General features: G+C 40.9%; 1 protein-coding gene across 8 annotated transcripts; it reads left to right on the top strand.

Annotated features, from left to right (window-relative positions):
- The first annotated feature begins 201 nt into the window (after positions 1-201).
- LOC107223737 (dynein heavy chain, cytoplasmic) lies at positions 202-21,647 on the top strand. Of its 8 annotated transcripts, none has more exons than XM_015663522.2 (23): positions 202-547; positions 1,048-1,565; positions 2,009-3,103; positions 3,196-3,331; positions 3,410-3,783; positions 4,111-4,146; positions 4,591-4,662; positions 4,745-8,095; positions 8,178-8,572; positions 8,661-8,971; positions 9,061-9,149; positions 9,370-9,408; positions 9,558-10,704; positions 10,789-11,284; positions 11,353-11,968; positions 12,069-12,863; positions 12,956-13,157; positions 14,666-14,864; positions 16,735-16,852; positions 16,935-17,306; positions 17,393-20,155; positions 20,279-20,476; positions 20,706-21,647. In XM_015663522.2, the coding sequence occupies exons 1-23, from the start codon at positions 304-306 to the stop codon at positions 21,138-21,140; spliced, it is 14,001 nt and encodes a 4,666-aa protein (XP_015519008.2). In that variant the 5' UTR covers positions 202-303; the 3' UTR covers positions 21,141-21,647. The 8 variants fall into 8 exon arrangements, with proteins under 8 accessions (XP_015519008.2, XP_046600568.1, XP_046600569.1 ...); XM_046744612.1 differs by lacking the exon at positions 14,666-14,864 and adding an exon at positions 13,883-14,078; XM_046744613.1 differs by lacking the exon at positions 4,111-4,146.
- The last annotated feature ends 31 nt before the right edge of the window (positions 21,648-21,678 follow it).

Raw genomic sequence — 21,678 nt, 5'->3', positions numbered from 1 at the left:
TAAAGTTGAATGTATTTTATTAGGGGCCGTCGACATACTAATGCGTTGATATCTTCAGTCAACACCATAGGCATACATGCGGCAAATCCGTGGGCAACATTATTCGCCTCTCTGAACCGGCTTAGATTGGTTTACGGTCTGCTCGCCAGACGGCGTGCGTATAGCTTTTGACACTTGGTCTGATCGGTCGGCCATTGTTCGTCATAACGGCTCGTGGCGTAGTCTGCGACGCTCGAGATGAGCGGTTGCTACGTGTAAATTCTGAGAAATACGTGTAGTACAGTGAAAGAACCGGTATAAGAAATGGGCGATTCGCTTGACGGATCGGGCGATCCATCGCCGGAATCACAGAACGTCGCAATAGTTTCGTATTCGTCATTTGCAAAGTACTTACGAAGGGTTGTAGCGATCTTGCTGCCCGACGAAGACGATTCCCCGCCCGCTCTAAACTTTGCTTTAGAGGACAAAAATAATCAAGAATGCATAAAGAAATTCCTCAGCGATTCACAGGTCTGGTCTCTGTACGTACAGAGAAGCTCGGCGAAAGGTAATTCTCGCTGTCATTTTTGACATTTCAATCGATTCTCTAATCCAACCGCCCGCTCTCGCCTCCATTACATATTAACGGTACACCTGACATTATCCGATGTATATGTTACTCCTGGTATACGTCACCTCTAATAAAATCAATATGGGCATTAGTTTCGTTTTGTTTGACTTTTTTTTTTTTTGTTCAGGGCCTCGCATTTTTAAACCCTGAATTTTCATGTTCTTACGTTCACTACCATTAGTCGTAACCTTTGGATTTAATTAAGTAATTTTCCCTATCTTTCTCAATATTTCTAAATGAGTATTTCTCCATTCTTCGATCCAACTTTATGCGATCCATGCTTGAAACGTGGATTGATTATTGATCTGGCAATGTTATTATTACTTCTGGTATTATGACTCATTCTAGTTACGAGTCACTCAGTCTTGATCCCATGCTGAGTTTATGAATTGCAACAGTAACACAAATTGTTGAATGAATAAATAAAATCATTTCAGAGGAAGATGGCGGGGACGGAGACGAAGAGAAAGAGAATGTGATGTATTACATATCAAATGAGATTTACTTCACAAATCCCAAAATGGCATCGCTCGTTTTTACGAAACGTGGCACAGTCGTTGAGGCTGACAAACCAATTCATCCACAGTTGCGATTGGTCACGCTTTCTGATGGCCCTCCGTATGAAACTTTACATGCTATTAGCAAGACTATGGCTCCATACTTTAAAAGTTACGTACAGGGCACCGGTAGGGCTGATCGAGACGGTGATAAAATGGCACCTTCTGTTGAGAAGAAGATAGCGGAGCTCGAAATGGGGCTGTTGCATTTACAGCAAAATATAGATATACCTGAAATATCTCTCCCCGTTCATCCAACTGTTAGCCTTGTAATAAAGCAGTGTGCGGAGGAAGGCAGGAAACCCAAAGTTGCTGACTTTGGAGAAAAAGCAGAGGATTCTACGTTCTTGAACCAACTTCAAAACGGAGTCAATCGTTGGATTAAAGAAATTCAAAAGGTTTAAGATTTAGAAGCTTATAGTCGTGATAATTTTTCAACATATAAACAACATATAAATTGGGACCACCCTCAGAGGATTATTCATAATATAAATTTTCTATGTGTCTCGAGATTTAAAAGAAATCAAAATTTATTTCTACAAAAACTCTGGTCAGTTGATGGAATATAAATCACTTTGAGAATGACAAATCAAACTTTCAGAATCTGCGAAACCTTCTACTTAAAATTTATTCCTTTACTAATATTGTTTTCTTTGGGAAATATGCTGTCAATAGTCGATACTGGAAATCTTGATAATAGAGAAGATCATTGATAGAAGATTTATTTGAATCAAGCAAACCACAGCGTAACTAATTTCGACTATTCAAAAAACGTGGAAATTAATTTTCAATCATGCATGACTTGCACCCAATTCTGAACTGACATATGACTTGTCCGCAGGTAACAAAATTGAACAGAGACCCTGAGTCAGGTACAGCTTTGCAGGAGATATCGTTTTGGTTGAATTTGGAAAGAGCGTTGCATCGAATTCAGGAAAAGCGGGAAAGCATAGAGATATCGTTGACCCTGGACATTTTGAAATATGGAAAGCGTTTTCATGCAACAGTTAGTTTTGACACTGACACAGGTTTGAAGCAAGCATTAGCAACAGTGAATGACTACAATCCATTGATGAAAGATTTTCCAATAAACGATTTGCTGTCCGCAACTGAACTGGAAAGAATCAAGATAGCTGTTCAGCAGATATTCATGCACTTGAGAAAAATCAGAAGCACCAAATACCCGATACAAAGAGTCTTGAGGTTAGTTGAAGCGATCTCTAGGGACTTGGGACAGCAGCTGTTGAAAGTACTTGGGACTCGAAGACTGATGCATATTCCATTCGACGAGTTTGAGAAGGTGATGGGCCAGTGCTTCGAGGTGTTTAGTACGTGGGACGACGAGTACGACAAGCTGACCGGGCTCCTTCGAGATATAGTGAAGAAAAAACGAGACGAGCACTTCAAAATGGTCTGGCGAGTTTCGCCGGCACACAAGAAGCTGCAAACTCGAATGGAACACATGAGGCGTTTCAGGCGTCAACACGAACAACTGAGAACGGTGATAGTTCGTGTACTGAGACCCACTGTTCGACAGAGTAATAATAACGCAAGCATTGAAAGTGCCGATCACGATAATGCCAAAGTAGAATTTGCGCTTGACGCTGCGGATGCTAACGCCATTGGGGAAGTAAATCTTGCTTACGAGAATGTCAAGGAAGTTGATTGCCTCGACATCACTAAAGAAGGTCTCGAGTCTTGGGAGGCAGCTGTTCATAGATATGAAGAACGAATCGAGAGAGTCGAGGCCAGGATCACTGCTCATCTCAGGGATCAATTAGGCACTGCTAAGAACGCCAACGAGATGTTCAGAATTTTCTCCAGGTTCAATGCCTTGTTCGTTAGACCTCATATTCGTGGAGCTATCAGAGAATATCAAACTCAACTGATACAGAGAGTGAAAGACGACATTGAAGCTCTCCATGAGAAGTTTAAGGTGAAATGAATTCTAGTGCCATGTGAAAATTCAATCTTGACTGTCCTTATTTTCCAGCTATGACATTAAATTTTTTTCAAATTCTATTACAGGTCCAATACTCGCAGAGCAAATGTTGTAAAATGAGTATAGTCAGAGATCTTCCACCTGTGGCAGGATCTATTATATGGGTCAAACAAATCGACTATCAATTAACGATGTATTTAAAACGAGTCGAAGATGTGTTGGGTATGTTTGTTTAAGGATTCATGATGTTATTCAATTGACTATGGAAAGAGTAATGTTATTTTCGTTATCATTGACCAGGAAAAGGTTGGGAGAACCACATTGAAGGACAGAAGCTGAAGGCTGATGGAGACAGTTTTCGCATGAAACTATCTACCCAAGATATATTTGATGATTGGGCGCGCAAAGTGCAGCAAAGAAACATCGGTGTTACTGGACGCATCTTCACAATAGATAGCGTCAGGTCTCGTTCTGGACGCGGCAACATACTTAAGCTGAAAGTCAATTTTCTTCCTGAGATTATAACTCTAGCCAAGGAAGTGAGAAACCTTAAGAATCTTGGATTCAGAGTACCGCTGGCGATTGTGAACAAAGCACATCAAGCAAATCAGCTTTATCCGTACGCGATTAGCTTAATCGAGAGCATCAGGACCTATGAAAGAACTCTTGAAAAGGTGAGCGATTCATATTTGTATTGGCGATCATTATTTTTCACTTATTTCATACTTATATTTGGATTTGTAGGCAGTAGATTTGATTTGAATTATATAAGGCGCGTATCTTTTGCCGTTTAAATATGATAGGTGTGCTGTGTTACTCTCAGCCATGCTATTTCATTTTCGTTATTCTCTTAACGAATTAACAGAGCTTAGAAATCGTGAAAAAACAATTGATAATGTTAGAGAAAAATGGGTAAACAAAGTTAGTGCCAGATGAAAAAAAAAAGAGGATTCTTTAGTCGCGCCAAATTGTCTAATCGCTCGGATCTCCGATATTTTTAGCTTACCAATCGGAGTCCGCACTGTCCCACATTGAAGGTAGTTTCTACACGATGCTTGAATAACAACTATGCATCCTGCCTAAATCTGTTATAATTATATTATTATTGTATGCCTGCTTAGCTAACGTAGCATTGATATTGATATTTTAATGGAGATGGAGCAAGGAATATGTTTGTCTAATATACCCTAATACATTCTTCTTGTATTCCCGTAATGATTTATAAATATTAGTATTCTTTATCGAACGTGTTCCATCTTCAGAATCTATGTATGCCCAAGCAGATTTTGTCTTACCATTTTATACCCCAGTAACGCTGAAAGTCAAATAAAGATATTTAATTTTGCATTTTGTTTATTCCCAATTCTTGACTTGATATAGTAAACGTGCGATTTGTGTTGTATCATTGTGACAATGAAAAAAGAAACTGTTCACAATATCACTGGATTCAATAAATTTCAATTTTCTTTGTCTGATTTTAGATCGAGGATAAGGCTAGTATCATACCACTGGTTGCTGGCATGCGAAAGGACGTTTTGTCCCTGATTTCAGAGGTAAGGATTCACACTTGAAAAATACCCAACATTTGACTAACTTCGAAATTGTATTTACTTTGGATTTCTTTTTCTCACTCAGGGTATCGCTTTGGTCTGGGAGAGCTACAAGTTGGATCCATACATCCAGCGACTTTCCGAGGTTGTAGTGTCATTCCAAGAAAAAGTAGAGGATCTCTTGGTTGTCGAGGAACAGCTGGATGTTGATGTACGGTCGATAGAAACGTGTCCGTATTCGGCAAACACATTTGCAGATATCTTATCAAAAATTCAAAAATCGGTCGATGAATTGTCGTTGAAAAATTACTCCAACTTGCACATTTGGGTAGCCAGACTCGATGAGGAGGTTGAAAAGAATTTAGCCAGCAGATTGGAGGCTGGGATCAACGCCTGGACTGATACGCTAATGGGACAAAAGAAAGAAGTCGACTTGAGCATGGATACGGACGCGCCTGTACAACCAACACATAAACCAGGTGGCGATCCTAAGATACAAAACCAAATACACGAAGTTCGAATTACAAATCAAACTATGTATCTATATCCGAGTATCGAAGATGCTCGTTTCCAAATAATGCAGCAGCTTTTTGCTTGGCAAGCTATCGTTACATCACAAATAAGACTTCAAAGCTCTAGGTATCAAGTCGGTCTCGACAAACCTGAGTCTGGGACTTATAGAAATTTGCTGACTAAATTGCCAGGAGGTAAAGTTCCACTGGAAGCAGCTTACGAGGCTGTTGAAGTAAAGATGAAAGATATAGTCAACTACGTTGACCAGTGGCTTAGATATCAGTCGTTGTGGGACTTGCAGCCTGACAATTTGTATGGAAAACTTGGAGATGATATTAATTTGTGGATGAAATGTTTGAACGACATCAAGAAGACTAGAACAACTTTCGATACTTCAGATACAAGGAGAGAATTTGGTCCTGTTATAATTGACTTTGCTAAAGTGCAGAGCAAGGTTTCACTCAAGTATGATTCATGGCACAAAGAGACCTTGGGTAAATTCGGATCCCTACTCGGTAATGAAATGTCGAGCTTTCACGCTCAGGTGTCGAAGTCGAGGGGTGATTTAGAGCAGCAATCCATCGAAGCGGCAAGCACTTCGGACGCTGTTGGATTCATAACTTATGTCCAATCTCTCAAGCGAAATATGAAGGTTTGGGAGAAGCAGGTCGACGTCTACAGGGAAGGTCAGAGAATACTGGAACGGCAAAGATTCCAATTTCCAAGCACATGGCTGCACGTGGATAACATAGAAGGAGAATGGGGGGCGTTCAACGAGATTATCAAGCGCAAGGACAACAGCATCCAGACGCAAGTCGCGTCTCTGCAGATGAAGATTGTTGCCGAAGACAAAGCAGTCGAAACTAGGACAACAGATTACCTGGGAGATTGGGAGAGAGGAAAGCCAGTCGAAGGACATTTGCGTCCAGACGAAGCATTGCAACATCTTCAATTGTTTGAAAGTAAATTCACCAGGCTCAAAGAGGAACGGGACAACGTTGCAAAGGCCAAAGAAGCTCTGGAGCTTCAAGAACCTGGCGGCGTTTCGACCAGCGAAGATAGGATGCAAGTTGTGTTTGAAGAATTGCAAGATTTGAAGGGAGTCTGGTCGGAATTGTCACGCATCTGGTCACAGATTGACGAAACTCGTGAAAAACCATGGCTGTCCGTGCAGCCGAGAAAACTACGTCAACAACTTGACACAATGATTGCTCAGTTGAAAGAGTTACCTGCTCGTCTCAGACAGTATTCTTCCTACGAATACGTTAAGAAAATGTTGCAAAGTTACACTAAGGTGAACATGTTGATAGTTGAACTGAAGTCTGATGCACTGAAGGAGAGGCATTGGAAACAACTGACCAGACAACTCAGGGTCAACTGGGTTTTGAGCGATCTTACTCTAGGCCAAGTGTGGGATGTCAATCTGCAAAAGAACGAAAGCATTGTTAAAGACGTGATACTTGTTGCTCAGGGAGAAATGGCTCTGGAAGAATTTTTGAAACAGGTACGCGAGTCTTGGCAATCCTACGAACTGGACCTCATCAATTACCAGAACAAGTGTAGATTGATTCGTGGATGGGATGATCTTTTCAACAAAATCAAGGAGCACATCAATTCTGTCGCCGCTATGAAGCTGTCGCCGTATTACAAGGTATTTGAAGAAGAAGCTCTGACTTGGGAGGAAAAATTGAATAGAATAAACGCTTTATTCGATGTTTGGATCGACGTGCAACGGCGCTGGGTTTATTTGGAAGGTATATTTTCGTGCAGCGCTGATATTAAGACATTGCTACCTGTTGAAACATCGCGTTTCCAAAGTATCAGCTCCGAGTTCCTTGGATTGATGAAAAAAGTGTCCAAATCTCCAATGGTTATGGATGTTTTAAATATACCCGGGGTCCAGAGAGCTTTGGAACGTCTGGCTGACCTTTTGGGGAAGATTCAAAAAGCTCTTGGAGAGTATCTCGAAAGAGAAAGGACCTCGTTCCCTCGATTTTATTTCGTGGGAGATGAAGATTTGCTTGAAATCATCGGTAATAGCAAGAACGTTGCCAGACTGCAAAAGCACTTCAAGAAAATGTTTGCTGGCGTAGCAGCGATTCTGTTGAACGAAGACAACACCGTTATAACTGGTATCGCGTCGCGGGAAGGTGAAGAAGTGATGTTTAATGATCCAGTGTCAACAACGGATCATCCAAAAATAAACGAGTGGCTATCGATGGTTGAAAAAGAAATGAGAGTTACTTTAGCTTCTAGTCTCACAAAGGCTGTGCAGGATATAAAACAGTTTAAAGATGGTAACATCAATCCAGAAGCCTTTATGACTTGGTGCGACAAGTACCAAGCTCAGATCATCGTTCTTGCGGCTCAAATCCTGTGGTCAGAAGATGTCGAAGCAGCATTGCATGAAGCTCAATCTAACCCAAATAAAAATCCACTCGAGAGAGTTCTAACGCAAGTTGAAGGCACTCTAAACGTGCTTGCCGATTCCGTACTACAAGAACAGCCTGCTCTCAGAAGAAAAAAACTCGAGCATTTGATCAATGAATTTGTACACAAAAGAACGGTGACCAGAAGGCTATTGGCCAACAAAGTTTCGAACCCTAAAGCTTTCGAATGGCTTTGTGAAATGAGGTTCTATTTTGATCCTAGACAAACCGAGGTTCTTCAACAGCTCACCATTCACATGGCAAATGCCAAATTCTTTTATGGCTTTGAATATCTTGGTGTACAAGACAGGCTTGTCCAAACACCGTTAACAGACAGATGTTATCTTACAATGACCCAAGCATTGGAAGCTAGACTTGGAGGATCACCATTTGGTCCTGCTGGTACTGGAAAAACAGAGTCTGTAAAGGCATTAGGCCACCAGCTCGGAAGATTCGTATTGGTGTTTAATTGTGATGAGACCTTTGACTTCCAGGTAAGAATTATGCCAAACGTAAAATATATATAATTCCCTATATCATGTGAAATCATTAATATATCAACAATTCTTTCTACAGGCAATGGGTCGTATTTTCGTTGGGCTTTGTCAAGTCGGAGCCTGGGGTTGCTTTGACGAATTTAACCGTCTGGAAGAACGCATGTTGTCCGCGGTGTCACAGCAAGTACAGACAATCCAAGAAGCGCTCAAGAGTCAAATGGAGGGACAAAAGGGAGGAACTCTTTGCGTCGAACTTGTTGGCAAGCAGGTCAGAGTCTCTACAGATATGGCTATCTTCATCACTATGAATCCTGGATATGCTGGTCGTTCCAATTTGCCTGACAACTTGAAGAAATTGTTCAGATCATTGGCTATGACTACACCAGACAGACAGTTGATCGCTGAAGTAATGTTGTTCAGCCAAGGTTTCAGATCTGCTGAGAAACTGGCCTGCAAAATTGTTCCATTCTTCAAGTAAGCTTTGATCACTCTGGAAAACTTATGTCAAAAACGTTTTATCCACACATCTTTTATCTATCATCATTGAGTATTTCACTTCCAGACTTTGCGATGAACAGCTTTCCAATCAATCGCATTACGACTTTGGGCTCAGAGCTCTTAAATCTGTGCTGATATCGGCTGGAAACGTGAAACGTGACAGGATCCAAAGAATCAAGGAGAATATGCAGAATCGCGGAGATTCGGACATCGACGAGGCTTCCATTGCCGAGAATCTACCGGAGCAAGAAATCCTCATACAATCTGTCTGCGAAACAATGGTACCAAAACTTGTCGCTGAAGATATACCGCTGTTATTCAGTCTTCTGAACGATGTATTCCCCAATGTGAATTATACCCGCGCCGAAATGAAGGGTAGGTTTTTGTTAAATACGAAATTTAGACCGTTGATTTTGAAACATGTTTAATTGCAGCATCATCACTAATGTTTTAATTGGTTACAGGATTGAAGGACGAAATTCGAAAAGTCTGCGCTGAGGAATATCTCGTTTGTGGCGAAGGCGACGAGCAAGGCGGAGCATGGCAAGAAAAGGTAAATTTGTTTATTTCAAGTTGACATACTGTTTTTAATTGGTAGGTAGCGTGTATTGTCACACCTCCATTTCATCAATTCACAACCACATACACAAAAACACTTTTCCAAGTAAAGAAAAAACAACAATACCGGGCATACAAATGACATAAACTTTATTGCAACACGAATAACGGAACGAACTAGTTGTGCTAATTGAAATTGATATTTTATCTCAAAGCATGCTCAGGGGATGGTCGGTGAGACCTGGGTCGCTAAGGTGAGATAGAACAAGAGTATTGTTGTTGTAAATTGTTGTTGTAATCGAAACATGCAATCAGTCTTTGCTTAACCAGAGCCAACGCATGATTGTCACTTTCCAGGGATATCGAACTAGTCCAGTGTTCCAAAACTGTTCCTTTTTCACAGGTACTACAACTCTATCAAATCTGCAACCTTAATCATGGTTTGATGATGGTGGGTCCCAGCGGTTCTGGAAAAACAATGGCCTGGAAAGTTCTGCTGAAGGCGTTGGAGCGATTCGAGGGTGTTGAAGGTGTCGCCCATGTTATAGATCCAAAAGCCATCAGCAAAGAAACACTTTACGGTGTTTTGGATCCAAATACTCGGGAATGGACTGACGGTCTTTTCACACACATTCTAAGGAAGATAATAGACAACGTCAGAGGAGAGATTAACAAGCGACAATGGATCATCTTCGACGGTGATGTCGATCCTGAATGGGTTGAAAACTTGAACTCTGTTCTGGACGACAACAAGCTTTTAACACTCCCCAATGGTGAACGTTTGAGTCTGCCACCAAACGTGCGCGTTATGTTTGAAGTTCAAGATCTAAAATACGCTACCCTGGCCACGGTATCTCGTTGCGGTATGGTCTGGTTCTCCGAGGACGTATTATCGACAGAAATGATATTCGAAAACTACATGCTTCGGCTACGTAACATTCCGCTTGAGGATGGCGAAGAAGACAATATGGGTAAAAAGTCGACAGATAAGGAAGATACCGTTTCTCCTGCACTTACGGTTCAACGTGAAGTTGCCAGCATTTTACAAAGCTACTTTGCTCCGGACGGTTTAGTTGTCAGATGCCTGGAGTACGCGATGAAGCAAGAACACATCATGGACTTCACTAGATTACGCGCCCTTAGCTCTCTTTTCTCCATGCTCAATCAGGCTGTGCGAAACGTTCTGCAGTACAATCATACGCACATAGATTTTCCCCTGCCAAGCGAACAACTCGAACGTTATATGCCAAAGTGTTTGGTATACGCACTTTTGTGGAGCTTTGCCGGTGACGCTAAACTCAAAGTCAGATCCGACCTTGGTGATTTCATAAGATCCGTAACCACTGTACCTCTGCCAGCTCAGTCCAACACACCGATTATTGACTTCGAAGTCAATATTACCGGAGAATGGCTACCATGGAGTAACAAAGTACCTCAAATCGAAGTAGAGACTCACAAAGTGGCTAGTCCTGACATTGTTGTTCCTACACTGGATACGGTCAGACATGAGAGCTTGCTCTATACCTGGCTAGCCGAGCACAAACCGCTTGGTAAGTGATCGAAATTTATGGTTCAGCATGAAAATTAGTTAATTGATATTGTACATTTTCTTAATTATCAAATCTCTTTTACAGTGCTTTGTGGTCCACCTGGATCTGGTAAGACTATGACTCTCTTTTCCGCGTTACGAGCTTTGCCAGACATGGAAGTAGTGGGGCTTAATTTCTCATCTGCAACGACGCCAGAATTGTTGCTAAAGACCTTTGACCACTACTGCGAGTACCGAAAAACGCCAAATGGAGTAATACTCTCTCCAGTCCAACTTGGAAAGTGGCTTGTACTATTCTGCGATGAGATAAATTTACCAGACATGGACAATTACGGGACTCAGCGAGTTATATCGTTCCTACGACAATTGGTGGAGCACCGAGGATTCTACAGAACTAGTGATCAAGCTTGGGTTGCTTTGGAACGGATCCAATTTGTCGGTGCCTGCAATCCTCCCACAGATCCTGGCAGAAAACCTCTTAGTCATAGATTCCTCAGACACGTACCAGTCATATATGTTGATTACCCCGGAGAAACATCTCTGAAACAAATTTACGGAACATTTACGCGTGCTATGTTGAGGTAAGATGTTCTAAACACCAGACTAAGTTTAAATTTCTGCCTCCATTTACAACAAAATGAACTTTCAGGCTGACTCCGTCACTTCGGGGATACGCCGAGCCATTGACCAACGCAATGGTTGAATTCTATCTCGTGTCGCAAGAGAAGTTTACTCAAGATATGCAGCCTCACTACGTTTATTCACCGCGTGAAATGACTCGCTGGGTGCGCGGTATATGCGAGGCAATAAGACCACTGGACAGCCTTTCAGTCGAGGGTCTTGTGCGCCTCTGGGCTCACGAAGCACTGCGCTTATTCCAAGACAGATTGGTTGAAGACCCCGAACGTGCCTGGACAAATAAAAACATCGACATTGTCGGTCTGAAACACTTCCCTGCAATTGATAGAGAGAAAGCTCTGGAAAGACCTATTCTTTACAGCAATTGGCTGTCCAAAGATTACATACCTGTCAATCGGCAGGAATTGAGGGATTACGTAAGAGCAAGATTGAAGGTGTTCTACGAAGAAGAGTTAGACGTACCGCTCGTTCTCTTTGACGAGGTATTGGATCATGTCCTGAGGATTGACAGAATATTCAGGCAGCCTCAAGGTCATCTTCTGTTGATCGGAGTTTCTGGCGCTGGTAAAACTACTCTATCTCGTTTCGTCGCCTGGATGAACGGTCTTTCCATTTTCCAAATCAAGGTTCGCAATTTTCTAATACAAATTAAAAAAATACATAGATTGATGTTTGAAAATTGAAAGTTGTTATTTTATGATGCATGCATACCTAACTCTTCGACAGGTGCACAACAAATACACAGGCGAGGACTTTGACGAAGACTTACGTCAAGTGCTGAGACGTTCCGGATGCAAAGATGAAAAAATTGCCTTTATTCTGGACGAATCTAACGTTCTTGATTCTGGTTTCTTGGAGCGTATGAATACCTTGCTTGCCAACGGCGAGGTGCCTGGGTTGTTCGAAGGTGACGAATACACAACGTTGATGACACAGTGCAAAGAAGGCGCTCAACGTGAGGGATTGATGCTGGATTCTAACGAAGAATTGTACAAATGGTTCACCGGACAAGTAATGAGAAATCTGCACGTCGTATTCACAATGAATCCCAGCACCGACGGTCTCAAAGACCGGGCAGCGACTTCGCCTGCCCTGTTCAACAGATGTGTACTGAACTGGTTCGGCGACTGGTCGGACAACGCACTCTTCCAAGTTGGTAAAGAGTTTACAAATCGCGTCGATCTGGAGAAACCGACGTGGAGATCTCCCGATTTCTTCCCTTCGTCTTGTTTGCTTATTCCGACCCAACCAAGTCATCGTGACGCTGTTATCAACGCTTGTGTCTACGTTCATCAAACTTTGCACAAGGCTAACACCAGACTGGCCAAGCGCGGAGGAAGGACAATGGCAATTACTCCTAGGCACTATTTAGACTTTATACATCACTTCGTCAAACTGTATCAAGAAAAACGTAGCGATTTGGAGGAACAACAATTGCACTTGAACGTTGGTTTGGGTAAAATTGCTGAGACGGTTGAACAGGTCGAAGAGATGCAGAAAAGTTTGGCTGTCAAATCTCAGGTGAGAAGATTTTACTATATCGTGGAGGAATTTTCATTAGCACGCTTTATTGTTTATGATCCCACGTGTATTTCGGAATTTTCGGTTAATAGGAACTTCAAGCTAAAAACGAAGCTGCGAATGCCAAGCTAAAACAGATGGTGAAGGATCAACAGGAAGCTGAAAAGAAAAAAGTTCAAAGTCAGGAAATCCAGCAACAACTTGCCATCCAGACTGTTGCCATTAATCAAAAGAGGGATGACGTCATGGCCGACCTTGCGCAAGTCGAACCCGCCGTCATTGATGCTCAGAACGGTAAGTTTATTCGGAAAACATCAGAAATTCTACTCCTTTTTTTTCAACTATTGATTTTACTTCAAGCGCAAAGTTCGTATTCACATTTGACAAAAGTAGACTATTTCAAATGTCTTTCGGGCATAAAATTATACATTGCCAAAAGTTGCCCAGTAACGCATGATGACCAGAAGCGAGACTCTATGTTGTATCATTCCATATATTTTACCTTTTTTGTCGAAATGTACGGATCTATGGCGGATGTGAAATCAAAATACTTTTGCAAATTACACAAACGGAGAAGCTTATATCGTTGCACTTTTTCGGCTCTTTTTTCTTTACATCTAGATTACACCAATAATGTGCTGATATCTTTCCATCTGAATAAGACACCAAAATTTATATCTTCTAATGCAATTAAGTACCTCTAATCACATTCACAACATCATTCGAAAGAACTTCCCAAAAACTTGGGAATTTAATAATTGCTAAGCGCCAATTTGCCGTCATGCGGTGTCACATTTCTAGCTTTCCGGTTCTGTAATCATTTTTTCTATTCGCATACAAACTAATTTCTTTATACGCATACACACATATATATATATATATATATGTAATATATATGCGTATTTTGAAAAGTTTGTTTTTTTGCGTATACCTACCCAAATTTATACTATTTTTAACGGTATAAAATTGCATGCTCGTGTATTGTGTGACGTGTTTACGCAAATTTCGAACGAGTATAGCTGTAAAGGGGATAAAACGTCAGCATCTCGTTGAAATACGATCAATGGCGAATCCGCCGGCGATCGTAAAGCTTGCTCTCGAATCGATATGCCTGCTGCTGGAAGAAAATGCCAGTGACTGGAAACAGATTCGAGCAGTTATTATGAAGGACAGCTTTATACCAACAATAGTCAACTTCAACACCGAGGACATCACGTAAGACTGCTCTAGGCTCAACGTTGAATGTCCCCCATGCTCGCTGGTCTAATAACGAGTCTAATGTCTGCTTGATATATGTTGATATTTCTGTTGTGTTTGTTGGTTGTTCTCATATAATCCTCACCGATGCGGCGTTGAAACAGATAGGAAAAAATCACTTGTTCATAAATTCATCGATCGTGAAATTATTGCAAAGAGCATTTTGATACAGCATATTCCGCAAAATTAGGAATAATTATTGAAGTTCAATAGCCTCAAATGTCAAACACGTTTGAATTAAACGTCCAATTTTATTTGTGTCAACGCCAATTTTACTCGTGTATATACGCATTATATCTTTTTGTTGTGTTTTACATCTTGCCTTAATTTCTAACTTTTATAGGTCCGCCGAATCACACACTTTGCAGCCTATACTTGAAAATGCTTTGTTTTTTCTTCTCTCGTAATTCTCTCTTACAAAGAAAAAATTATGAAAAAATCAAAAAAAAAAAAAACAACAAATCTCACCCATAACTCTGCCAATTCTAATTGCCTGCCTATTTTCTTCTTTGTACTATATGAGATCGTTTAATTTTTCCGTATAGCGGTGAAATCGATAAAGAAACAGCACTTGGTCGAGGTTCGCTCAATGGCGAACCCACCAGCGATCGTCAAGGTTGCGCTGGAGTCTATCTGCCTCTTGCTAGGCGAAAATGCCAGCGACTGGAAATCTATCCGCGCTGTCATCATGAGAGACAATTTTATCAATACCATTGTCTCTAGTTTCAGTACTGAGGACATTACGTAAGCATGCTTTCATTGTTTGTTTTTTCCCCCCAGAAAGAACATTGATAAAATGAATTAATTTCACCAAGCTACCTATACCGAGGGGCCAGCTAATTTTTTTTTTTTTTTTACTTCGTTTTAGTTATCCAAAGGCATATATAGTCTATGCTACTACCCAGTCAATTCCAAAAACGTCTGGATGATTCTATTTTTTTTCCTATCTCCTTAAATAAATTTTCATAACAAAGTTTCTAAATCTTTTTCAATCGCACAATGACGAATCGCTGGTTTGATAACATTTAATACACCTGTAAAAAAGAAAAAGAAAAATAATAGCAGTAATACTTTATTATTAACAGCTTATCATTATCACCATAGTACAAACGCTGTTGTAAAGTAAATTTCGTCGAAAATATAAATCATTCATGTATCGATACTGCGGTAGTGCCAATCATCACGATAGCTTAGAATTTTGTTATGCAACAGAGTTATCACATACTTATTCATATTACGTTGTTAGGACAAAACTTGAGGGGTGGTAAATGCAATTTTTTTTTTGCAAGCTTTATCGACTAGAATGCATACAACGATTTCTGGTATAAAAACAGAATTGAATCATATTCCATTGATGTAGAGCTTTTTTGTTTCTTTAATTATTCATATCGTATCATTTCATTTTCCCTTGCCTGATACTTCAGCTTCGCCCACTGAGTACAATTTTTGTAAAGATGACTTAGCAATCGCTTGATATAATGTTGGCTGGTCCCCTAACACATATTAATGCATATTTATCTATTTAATCTTGTATCATTTCAAGTCTCTGCGACGACAGCTTGTTAGGGTAATGCTATATATTATAATGCTTCCACTATTTATTGCGATCAGACGAAATTGTGTAGTGATTTGCAGCAAGGACTTTGATTAAAAAATTATTTAGTTTATTGAAATTCTAAACGTGATAATACGCAGTATTTCATCTCATTGCAATTCAGTGGAAGTCCATTAATATTTTATACAACTTGTCTCAAGCACGTCATCCTTAGCCAATCAGCGGCTTGCGTGCATATTTTATTTGACAAGTTGCATATAATTGACTTCAGCTTTGGAACGAGGCGACATAATAATAACTCATTGAGAAAAACGTTTATCGGTTCACCCCCCCCCCCCCCCCCATATATTATTATTATTATGATTATCATTATTATTTTTGTTTCTGCTATTTACTCTTTGCTATACTGCATGCTAACACAATGATTGATAAAGTTGTCACTAATTACTGAAGACATGAGACGTGCAATGAAAATTTTACTGATTGGCTAACAATGATTTACCCCGTGATTGTTGTTAATCAAATTTTGTTTCTCTAAGCAATTCTAATCATTTGGCTAATCATCTTTGTCGCATAATAAATAATGAAATATTTGCACATATATATATACATATATATAAATATTTTTTGTTGCAATTGTTAATATAGAGAATATATACAGTTTTTTTTCTAGATTATTTTACATCACCATGGGCTTTTCGATATTGTTTGGATTTTCATTGTTGTTTTCAACGTTTGGTTTTTTTTTTTTCCCTCAAGTACGCTTATTCACGTTCAAGTCCTACACGCATTCTAAATACTTAGAAATTCACCAAAGATCAAATTAGCTGATGCTTCTATATTTATATTAATGCATTAAAATTCGAAAAAAGAAATGAAAAATTGAGTAAATTCATTGGGTCGCCTTTTGTACATTTTCAAATTCATTCATAACATTTAGCTGAAGTTGATATTTTGAGAAATTTAAATTTGAAATTTGACCACTTGAAGGTCATGTAGAATCTTGAAACCAAGTTATTGTCAAACAAAATCCAATTCTAATTTCACTATGTTCTACAGTGATGATGTACGTGAAAAAATGAAGAGTCGATACCTCAGTAATCCTGATTACAACTTTGAAAAGGTGAATCGTGCCAGTATGGCTTGTGGTCCCATGGTGAAATGGGCCATAGCTCAGGTAACTAGACTAACACTGTATAAAACTTATGAATGAAGTTTATCTCAATTCGAGTTATTCGAAATTGTTTTCAATCACTTAGATCGAATATGCGGACATGTTGAAACGCGTTGAACCACTCAGGGATGAACTTCACTCTTTGGAACGTCAAGCGGATACGAATAAATCCAAGGGTGAAGAGGTGAAGGATCTAATAGCTCAGCTGGAGCAAAGCATCGCGTCTTACAAGGAGGAGTATGCTCAGCTCATATCGCAAGCTCAAGCCATCAAAACGGACCTAGAAAATGTGCAGAGTAAGGTAGATCGATCCATTGCGCTGCTTAAGTCCCTTGTTATCGAGCGAGAAAGGTGGGAAGCGACCAGCGAAACTTTCAGAAGTCAAATGTCGACTATTATCGGAGACGTACTTCTGTCCTCAGCGTTTCTGGCTTATGCAGGATATTTCGATCAACATGTAAGTTGCTTACTTGTTATAATTAACACATCGACGAGGGTATTCAGTGGTAATTATAGCGTGACATTTTCTTTTTCAATTTCTAGTATCGTCAGAACTTGTTCGCCACTTGGTGCCAGCATTTGCAACAAGCGAATTTGCAGTTCCGTGCCGACATAGCTCGCACCGAGTATCTGTCTAATCCAGACGAACGATTGAGATGGCAGGCAAATGCTTTACCGACAGACGATTTGTGCACTGAGAATGCGATAATGCTGAAACGCTTCAACAGATATCCATTGATTATAGATCCTTCTGGTCAAGCGACAGAGTTCATAATGAATGAATTCAAGGATAAGAAGATAACGAAGACCAGTTTCCTTGACGATTCGTTCAGGAAAAATCTTGAGAGCGCTTTGCGATTTGGTAATCCGTTACTGGTTCAGGACGTTGAAAATTACGATCCAATACTCAACCCTGTATTGAACAGAGAATTGCGTAGAACCGGTGGTAGAGTTTTGATCACTCTTGGAGATCAGGATATCGATCTTTCGCCATCGTTTGTTATATTTTTGTCAACTAGAGATCCAACAGTTGAATTCCCGCCTGACATATGTTCGCGAGTTACCTTTGTCAACTTCACCGTCACCAGGAGTTCACTCCAGAGTCAGTGTCTCAATCAAGTTCTGAAAGCCGAGCGCCCGGATATCGATGAAAAGAGGTCAGACCTGCTTAAACTTCAAGGAGAATTCCACCTCAGATTGCGGCAGCTTGAAAAGTCGCTGCTTCAAGCTCTCAACGATGCCAAAGGAAAGATTCTGGATGACGATTCTGTTATAACAACTTTAGAAACTCTGAAACAAGAAGCTGCAGACATCAGTAAGAAAGTTGAAGAAACCGACAAAGTTATCGGCGAAATTGAGACTGTATCCCAACAGTACTTGCCGCTCTCTCAGGCTTGTTCGAACATGTACTTTACCATGGATAGTCTGAATCAAGTACACTTTTTGTATCAGTATTCGTTACAGATGTTTTTGGACATATTCACATCTGTATTGTGCCAAAATACAAAACTATCTGGTATTTCTGACCATACTCAAAGGCTGTCGCTCATCACCAGCGACTTGTTCTCTGTATGTTACGAACGCGTCGCTAGAGGTATGCTTCACACTGACAGACTCACTTTCGCGTTACTTCTTTGCCGCATCCACCTGAAGGGTATCATCACCGAGTCAACGTACGACAACGAATTCACGTTCTTCTTACGCGGCAAGGAAGGCGTCCTCAACATCCGTGGAGCACCAGTCAACGGACTGAGCTCCGAGCAGCAAGAGGCGATGATGCGTCTAACAATAAGACTTCCAGCGTTCAAGAAACTTGCTGACAAAATACAAAACAATCCCGATTTCGGCACATGGCTCCAATCACCCACACCTGAAACTTGCGTCCCTAAACTATGGGAAGAAGAAAAACCGCTATCTCCTATTGGAATTACTATGCACCAGCTACTGGTCATACAAGCGTTCAGACCAGACCGTGTAATCGCAGCTGCGTCTTTGGTAGTCACATCGGCACTTGGCGAAAGCTTTATGGCAGCAGCTGAGGCGGAGCTAGATTTTGGATCTGTTGTAGAAAATCAGCTCAAGTCCAATGTACCGGCACTGCTTTGTTCCGTTCCAGGATTCGACGCGTCAAGTCGAGTCGATGACCTTGCAGCCGAGCAATCTAAACAAATTGCCAGCATCGCTATTGGTTCCGCCGAGGGATTCAACCAGGCGGAAAGAGCCATAAATATGGCCGTCAAGGCGGGTCGTTGGGTCATGCTCAAAAATGTGCATCTCGCACCTCAGTGGCTGGTTCAGCTTGAGAAGAAGCTGCATAGTCTGCAGCCACACGCTAGCTTCAGGCTGTTCCTGACTATGGAAATCAATCCTAAAGTACCCGTCAATCTGCTCAGAGCTGGTAGAATATTCGTGTTCGAACCACCTCCTGGTATCAGGGCTAATTTATTGCGAACGTTCAGCACTGTGCCGGCATCTCGCATGATGAAAGCGCCGAATGAAAGAGCCAGACTGTATTTCCTTCTCGCTTGGTTCCACGCTATAGTTCAAGAGCGTTTGAGGTATTGTCCGCTGGGATGGGCAAAGTACTATGAATTCAATGAGAGTGACCTGAGGGTGGCTTGCGACACTTTGGACACGTGGATCGAGGCTACTGCAATGGGTAGAACGAATTTGCCCCCTGAAAAAGTTCCATGGGATGCTCTGGTCACGCTATTGTCACAGTGCATATACGGCGGTAAAATCGACAACGACTTTGATCAAAGACTGCTCGCCTCCTTCCTCGGAAAACTTTTCACACCAAGATCATTCGAGGGTGATTTTGCCCTGGTGGCAAATGTTGACGGGGCGCAAGGAAGTCAGAGGCATATCACTATGCCCGATGGGACAAGGCGTGATCATTTCTTGAAGTGGATCGAATCCCTTGCAGACAGACAGACTCCGTCTTGGCTTGGACTACCTAACAATGCTGAGAAAGTACTTCTAACGACACGGGGAACGGATCTGGTGTCGAAACTTCTCAAGATGCAACAGCTCGAGGATGAAGACGAGCTCGCTTATTCAAATGAAGAGTCACTCGACGCTCCAAGAGAGGCTGTGGGCGATGGTAGGCCCGCCTGGATGCGGACTTTGCACAACTCTGCTTCTACGTGGCTACAATTACTGCCCAAAAATCTACCAACGCTTAAACGTACCGTCGAAAATATCAAGGATCCATTGTACAGATACTTTGAGAGGGAAGTTAATAGCGGAGCTAAATTACTGCAAGATGTCATTCACGATCTTGAGGACGTTGTACTGATTTGCCAGGTACGCGGGGTAACATTGAATAATATAGATATTTACGCAATACACTATTGCGAATAATTTTCGTATTTCAGCAATGGATAATACAGAGTGAAAGAAATTTTACTAGCGAATGAAATGTTACAGGGTGAAAAGAAGCAGACAAATTATCACCGAACAATGCTATCCGAGTTAGTAAAAGGAATTTTACCGGGTGGATGGAGACGCTACACCGTTCCTAGAGGCTGCACAGTCATTCAATGGATTACAGATTTTAGTCACAGAGTCAGCCAGCTGCAAGAAGTATCCAGATTAGTATCCCAAGGGGGCGCTAAGGAGATAAAGGTATGAAAAGTAAAATGATAAAATAGGAAAGGATTTTTTTACAGCTCGCAACTATTCCGATAAAGATTACTTAAGTGGACTGAAACTAATCATAATCCGAGAAATTTGTAACATCTGTCAATTTCTCTTCCAACAATTCCTGAATTGTACGAGAAATTTCCTAAAGAGAACGGCACGAGAACTTTTCACCGAAAAATGTTATTGTCATTTTGGGTAATTATTTTTGCAGACCTTCCCAGTCTGGCTCGGTGGTCTATTAAACCCAGAAGCGTACATCACTGCGACACGCCAGTGCATCGCACAGGCAAACAGTTGGTCGCTGGAAGAGCTTCAGCTCGATGTGACAATCGGGGATGGAGACAACATAGCAACTGACGATTGCTCGTTCGCTGTGACCGGTCTGAAACTCCAAGGAGCGCATTGCAAGGCTAATCAATTAGTTCTCACTTCGACTATAATGACAGATTTACCTGTGACTATGCTGAGGTGGTTCAGGTCGTCGGCAGAGGAACCGGTGAAGGGCAAACTCTCTTTGCCGGTGTATCTGAATAGCACCAGAACGGAATTACTCTTTACCATTGACTTGAATATTATGAATGGGCAAGAGCAGCACAGTTTCTATGAAAGAGGCGTCGCTGTACTCACGTCCACTGCTTTGAACTAATTATAATCCGTGATCTTGAACGGTTAATTACGTGTGCAACTTTTTCGAACCTTGCTTCACATGTATGTCTAATATCAGAATAATCAAACTCCGTATGTCAATGTTGAGATAATTATGTAGCTATAATTTATTTTCATTTTAATACAACTTTAAACTTGAAGATTAATGTAAGTAGCTGCCACGTGCGGATCGGAGGCATTGGGCTAATGTTAATACTTTAACTTGTGAAAATCAGAGGAGAGCAAGGGACGTTACTCGCTCATAGATGCTATAAATTGCAACGAAAGCACGTACCTCGAAATTCGATTTTTATTTATTTATATGCTTGTATTCGTTTCCAGCTTACTCCGGGCTTAACGCTTTTAGTTTTATGTACTAATTGTTATCCGACCGCACGTGAATATATATAATTATGAAGAGGCATTGTATTGATATTGTAGAAGAAAGTTTTTCTACGTATCGCTGATTGTAACTAATGTGATAAATAAACTCTTCATCTTTTCGTTAGCTCTTATGAATTTTTTTCTGATTATGACAA

Source organism: Neodiprion lecontei, chromosome 7 (assembly GCF_021901455.1).
Source record: "Neodiprion lecontei isolate iyNeoLeco1 chromosome 7, iyNeoLeco1.1, whole genome shotgun sequence".
Classification (NCBI taxonomy): Eukaryota; Metazoa; Arthropoda; class Insecta; order Hymenoptera; family Diprionidae; genus Neodiprion; species Neodiprion lecontei.
The sequence above is the reverse complement of the archived record's forward strand: the minus strand, read 5'-3'. Positions and strand labels throughout refer to the sequence as shown.

Excerpts from the sequence above, each read along its gene's own strand:
- LOC107223737 (XM_015663522.2), top strand. The coding sequence starts at position 304 with ATGGGCGATTCGCTTGACGGATCGGGCGATCCATCGCCGGAATCACAG. Across the intron at positions 9,409-9,557 it reads GTGAGACCTGGGTCGCTAAG|GTACTACAACTCTATCAAAT; the intron begins GTGAGATAGAAC and ends CCTTTTTCACAG. Across the intron at positions 11,969-12,068 it reads TTTCCATTTTCCAAATCAAG|GTGCACAACAAATACACAGG; the intron begins GTTCGCAATTTT and ends ACTCTTCGACAG.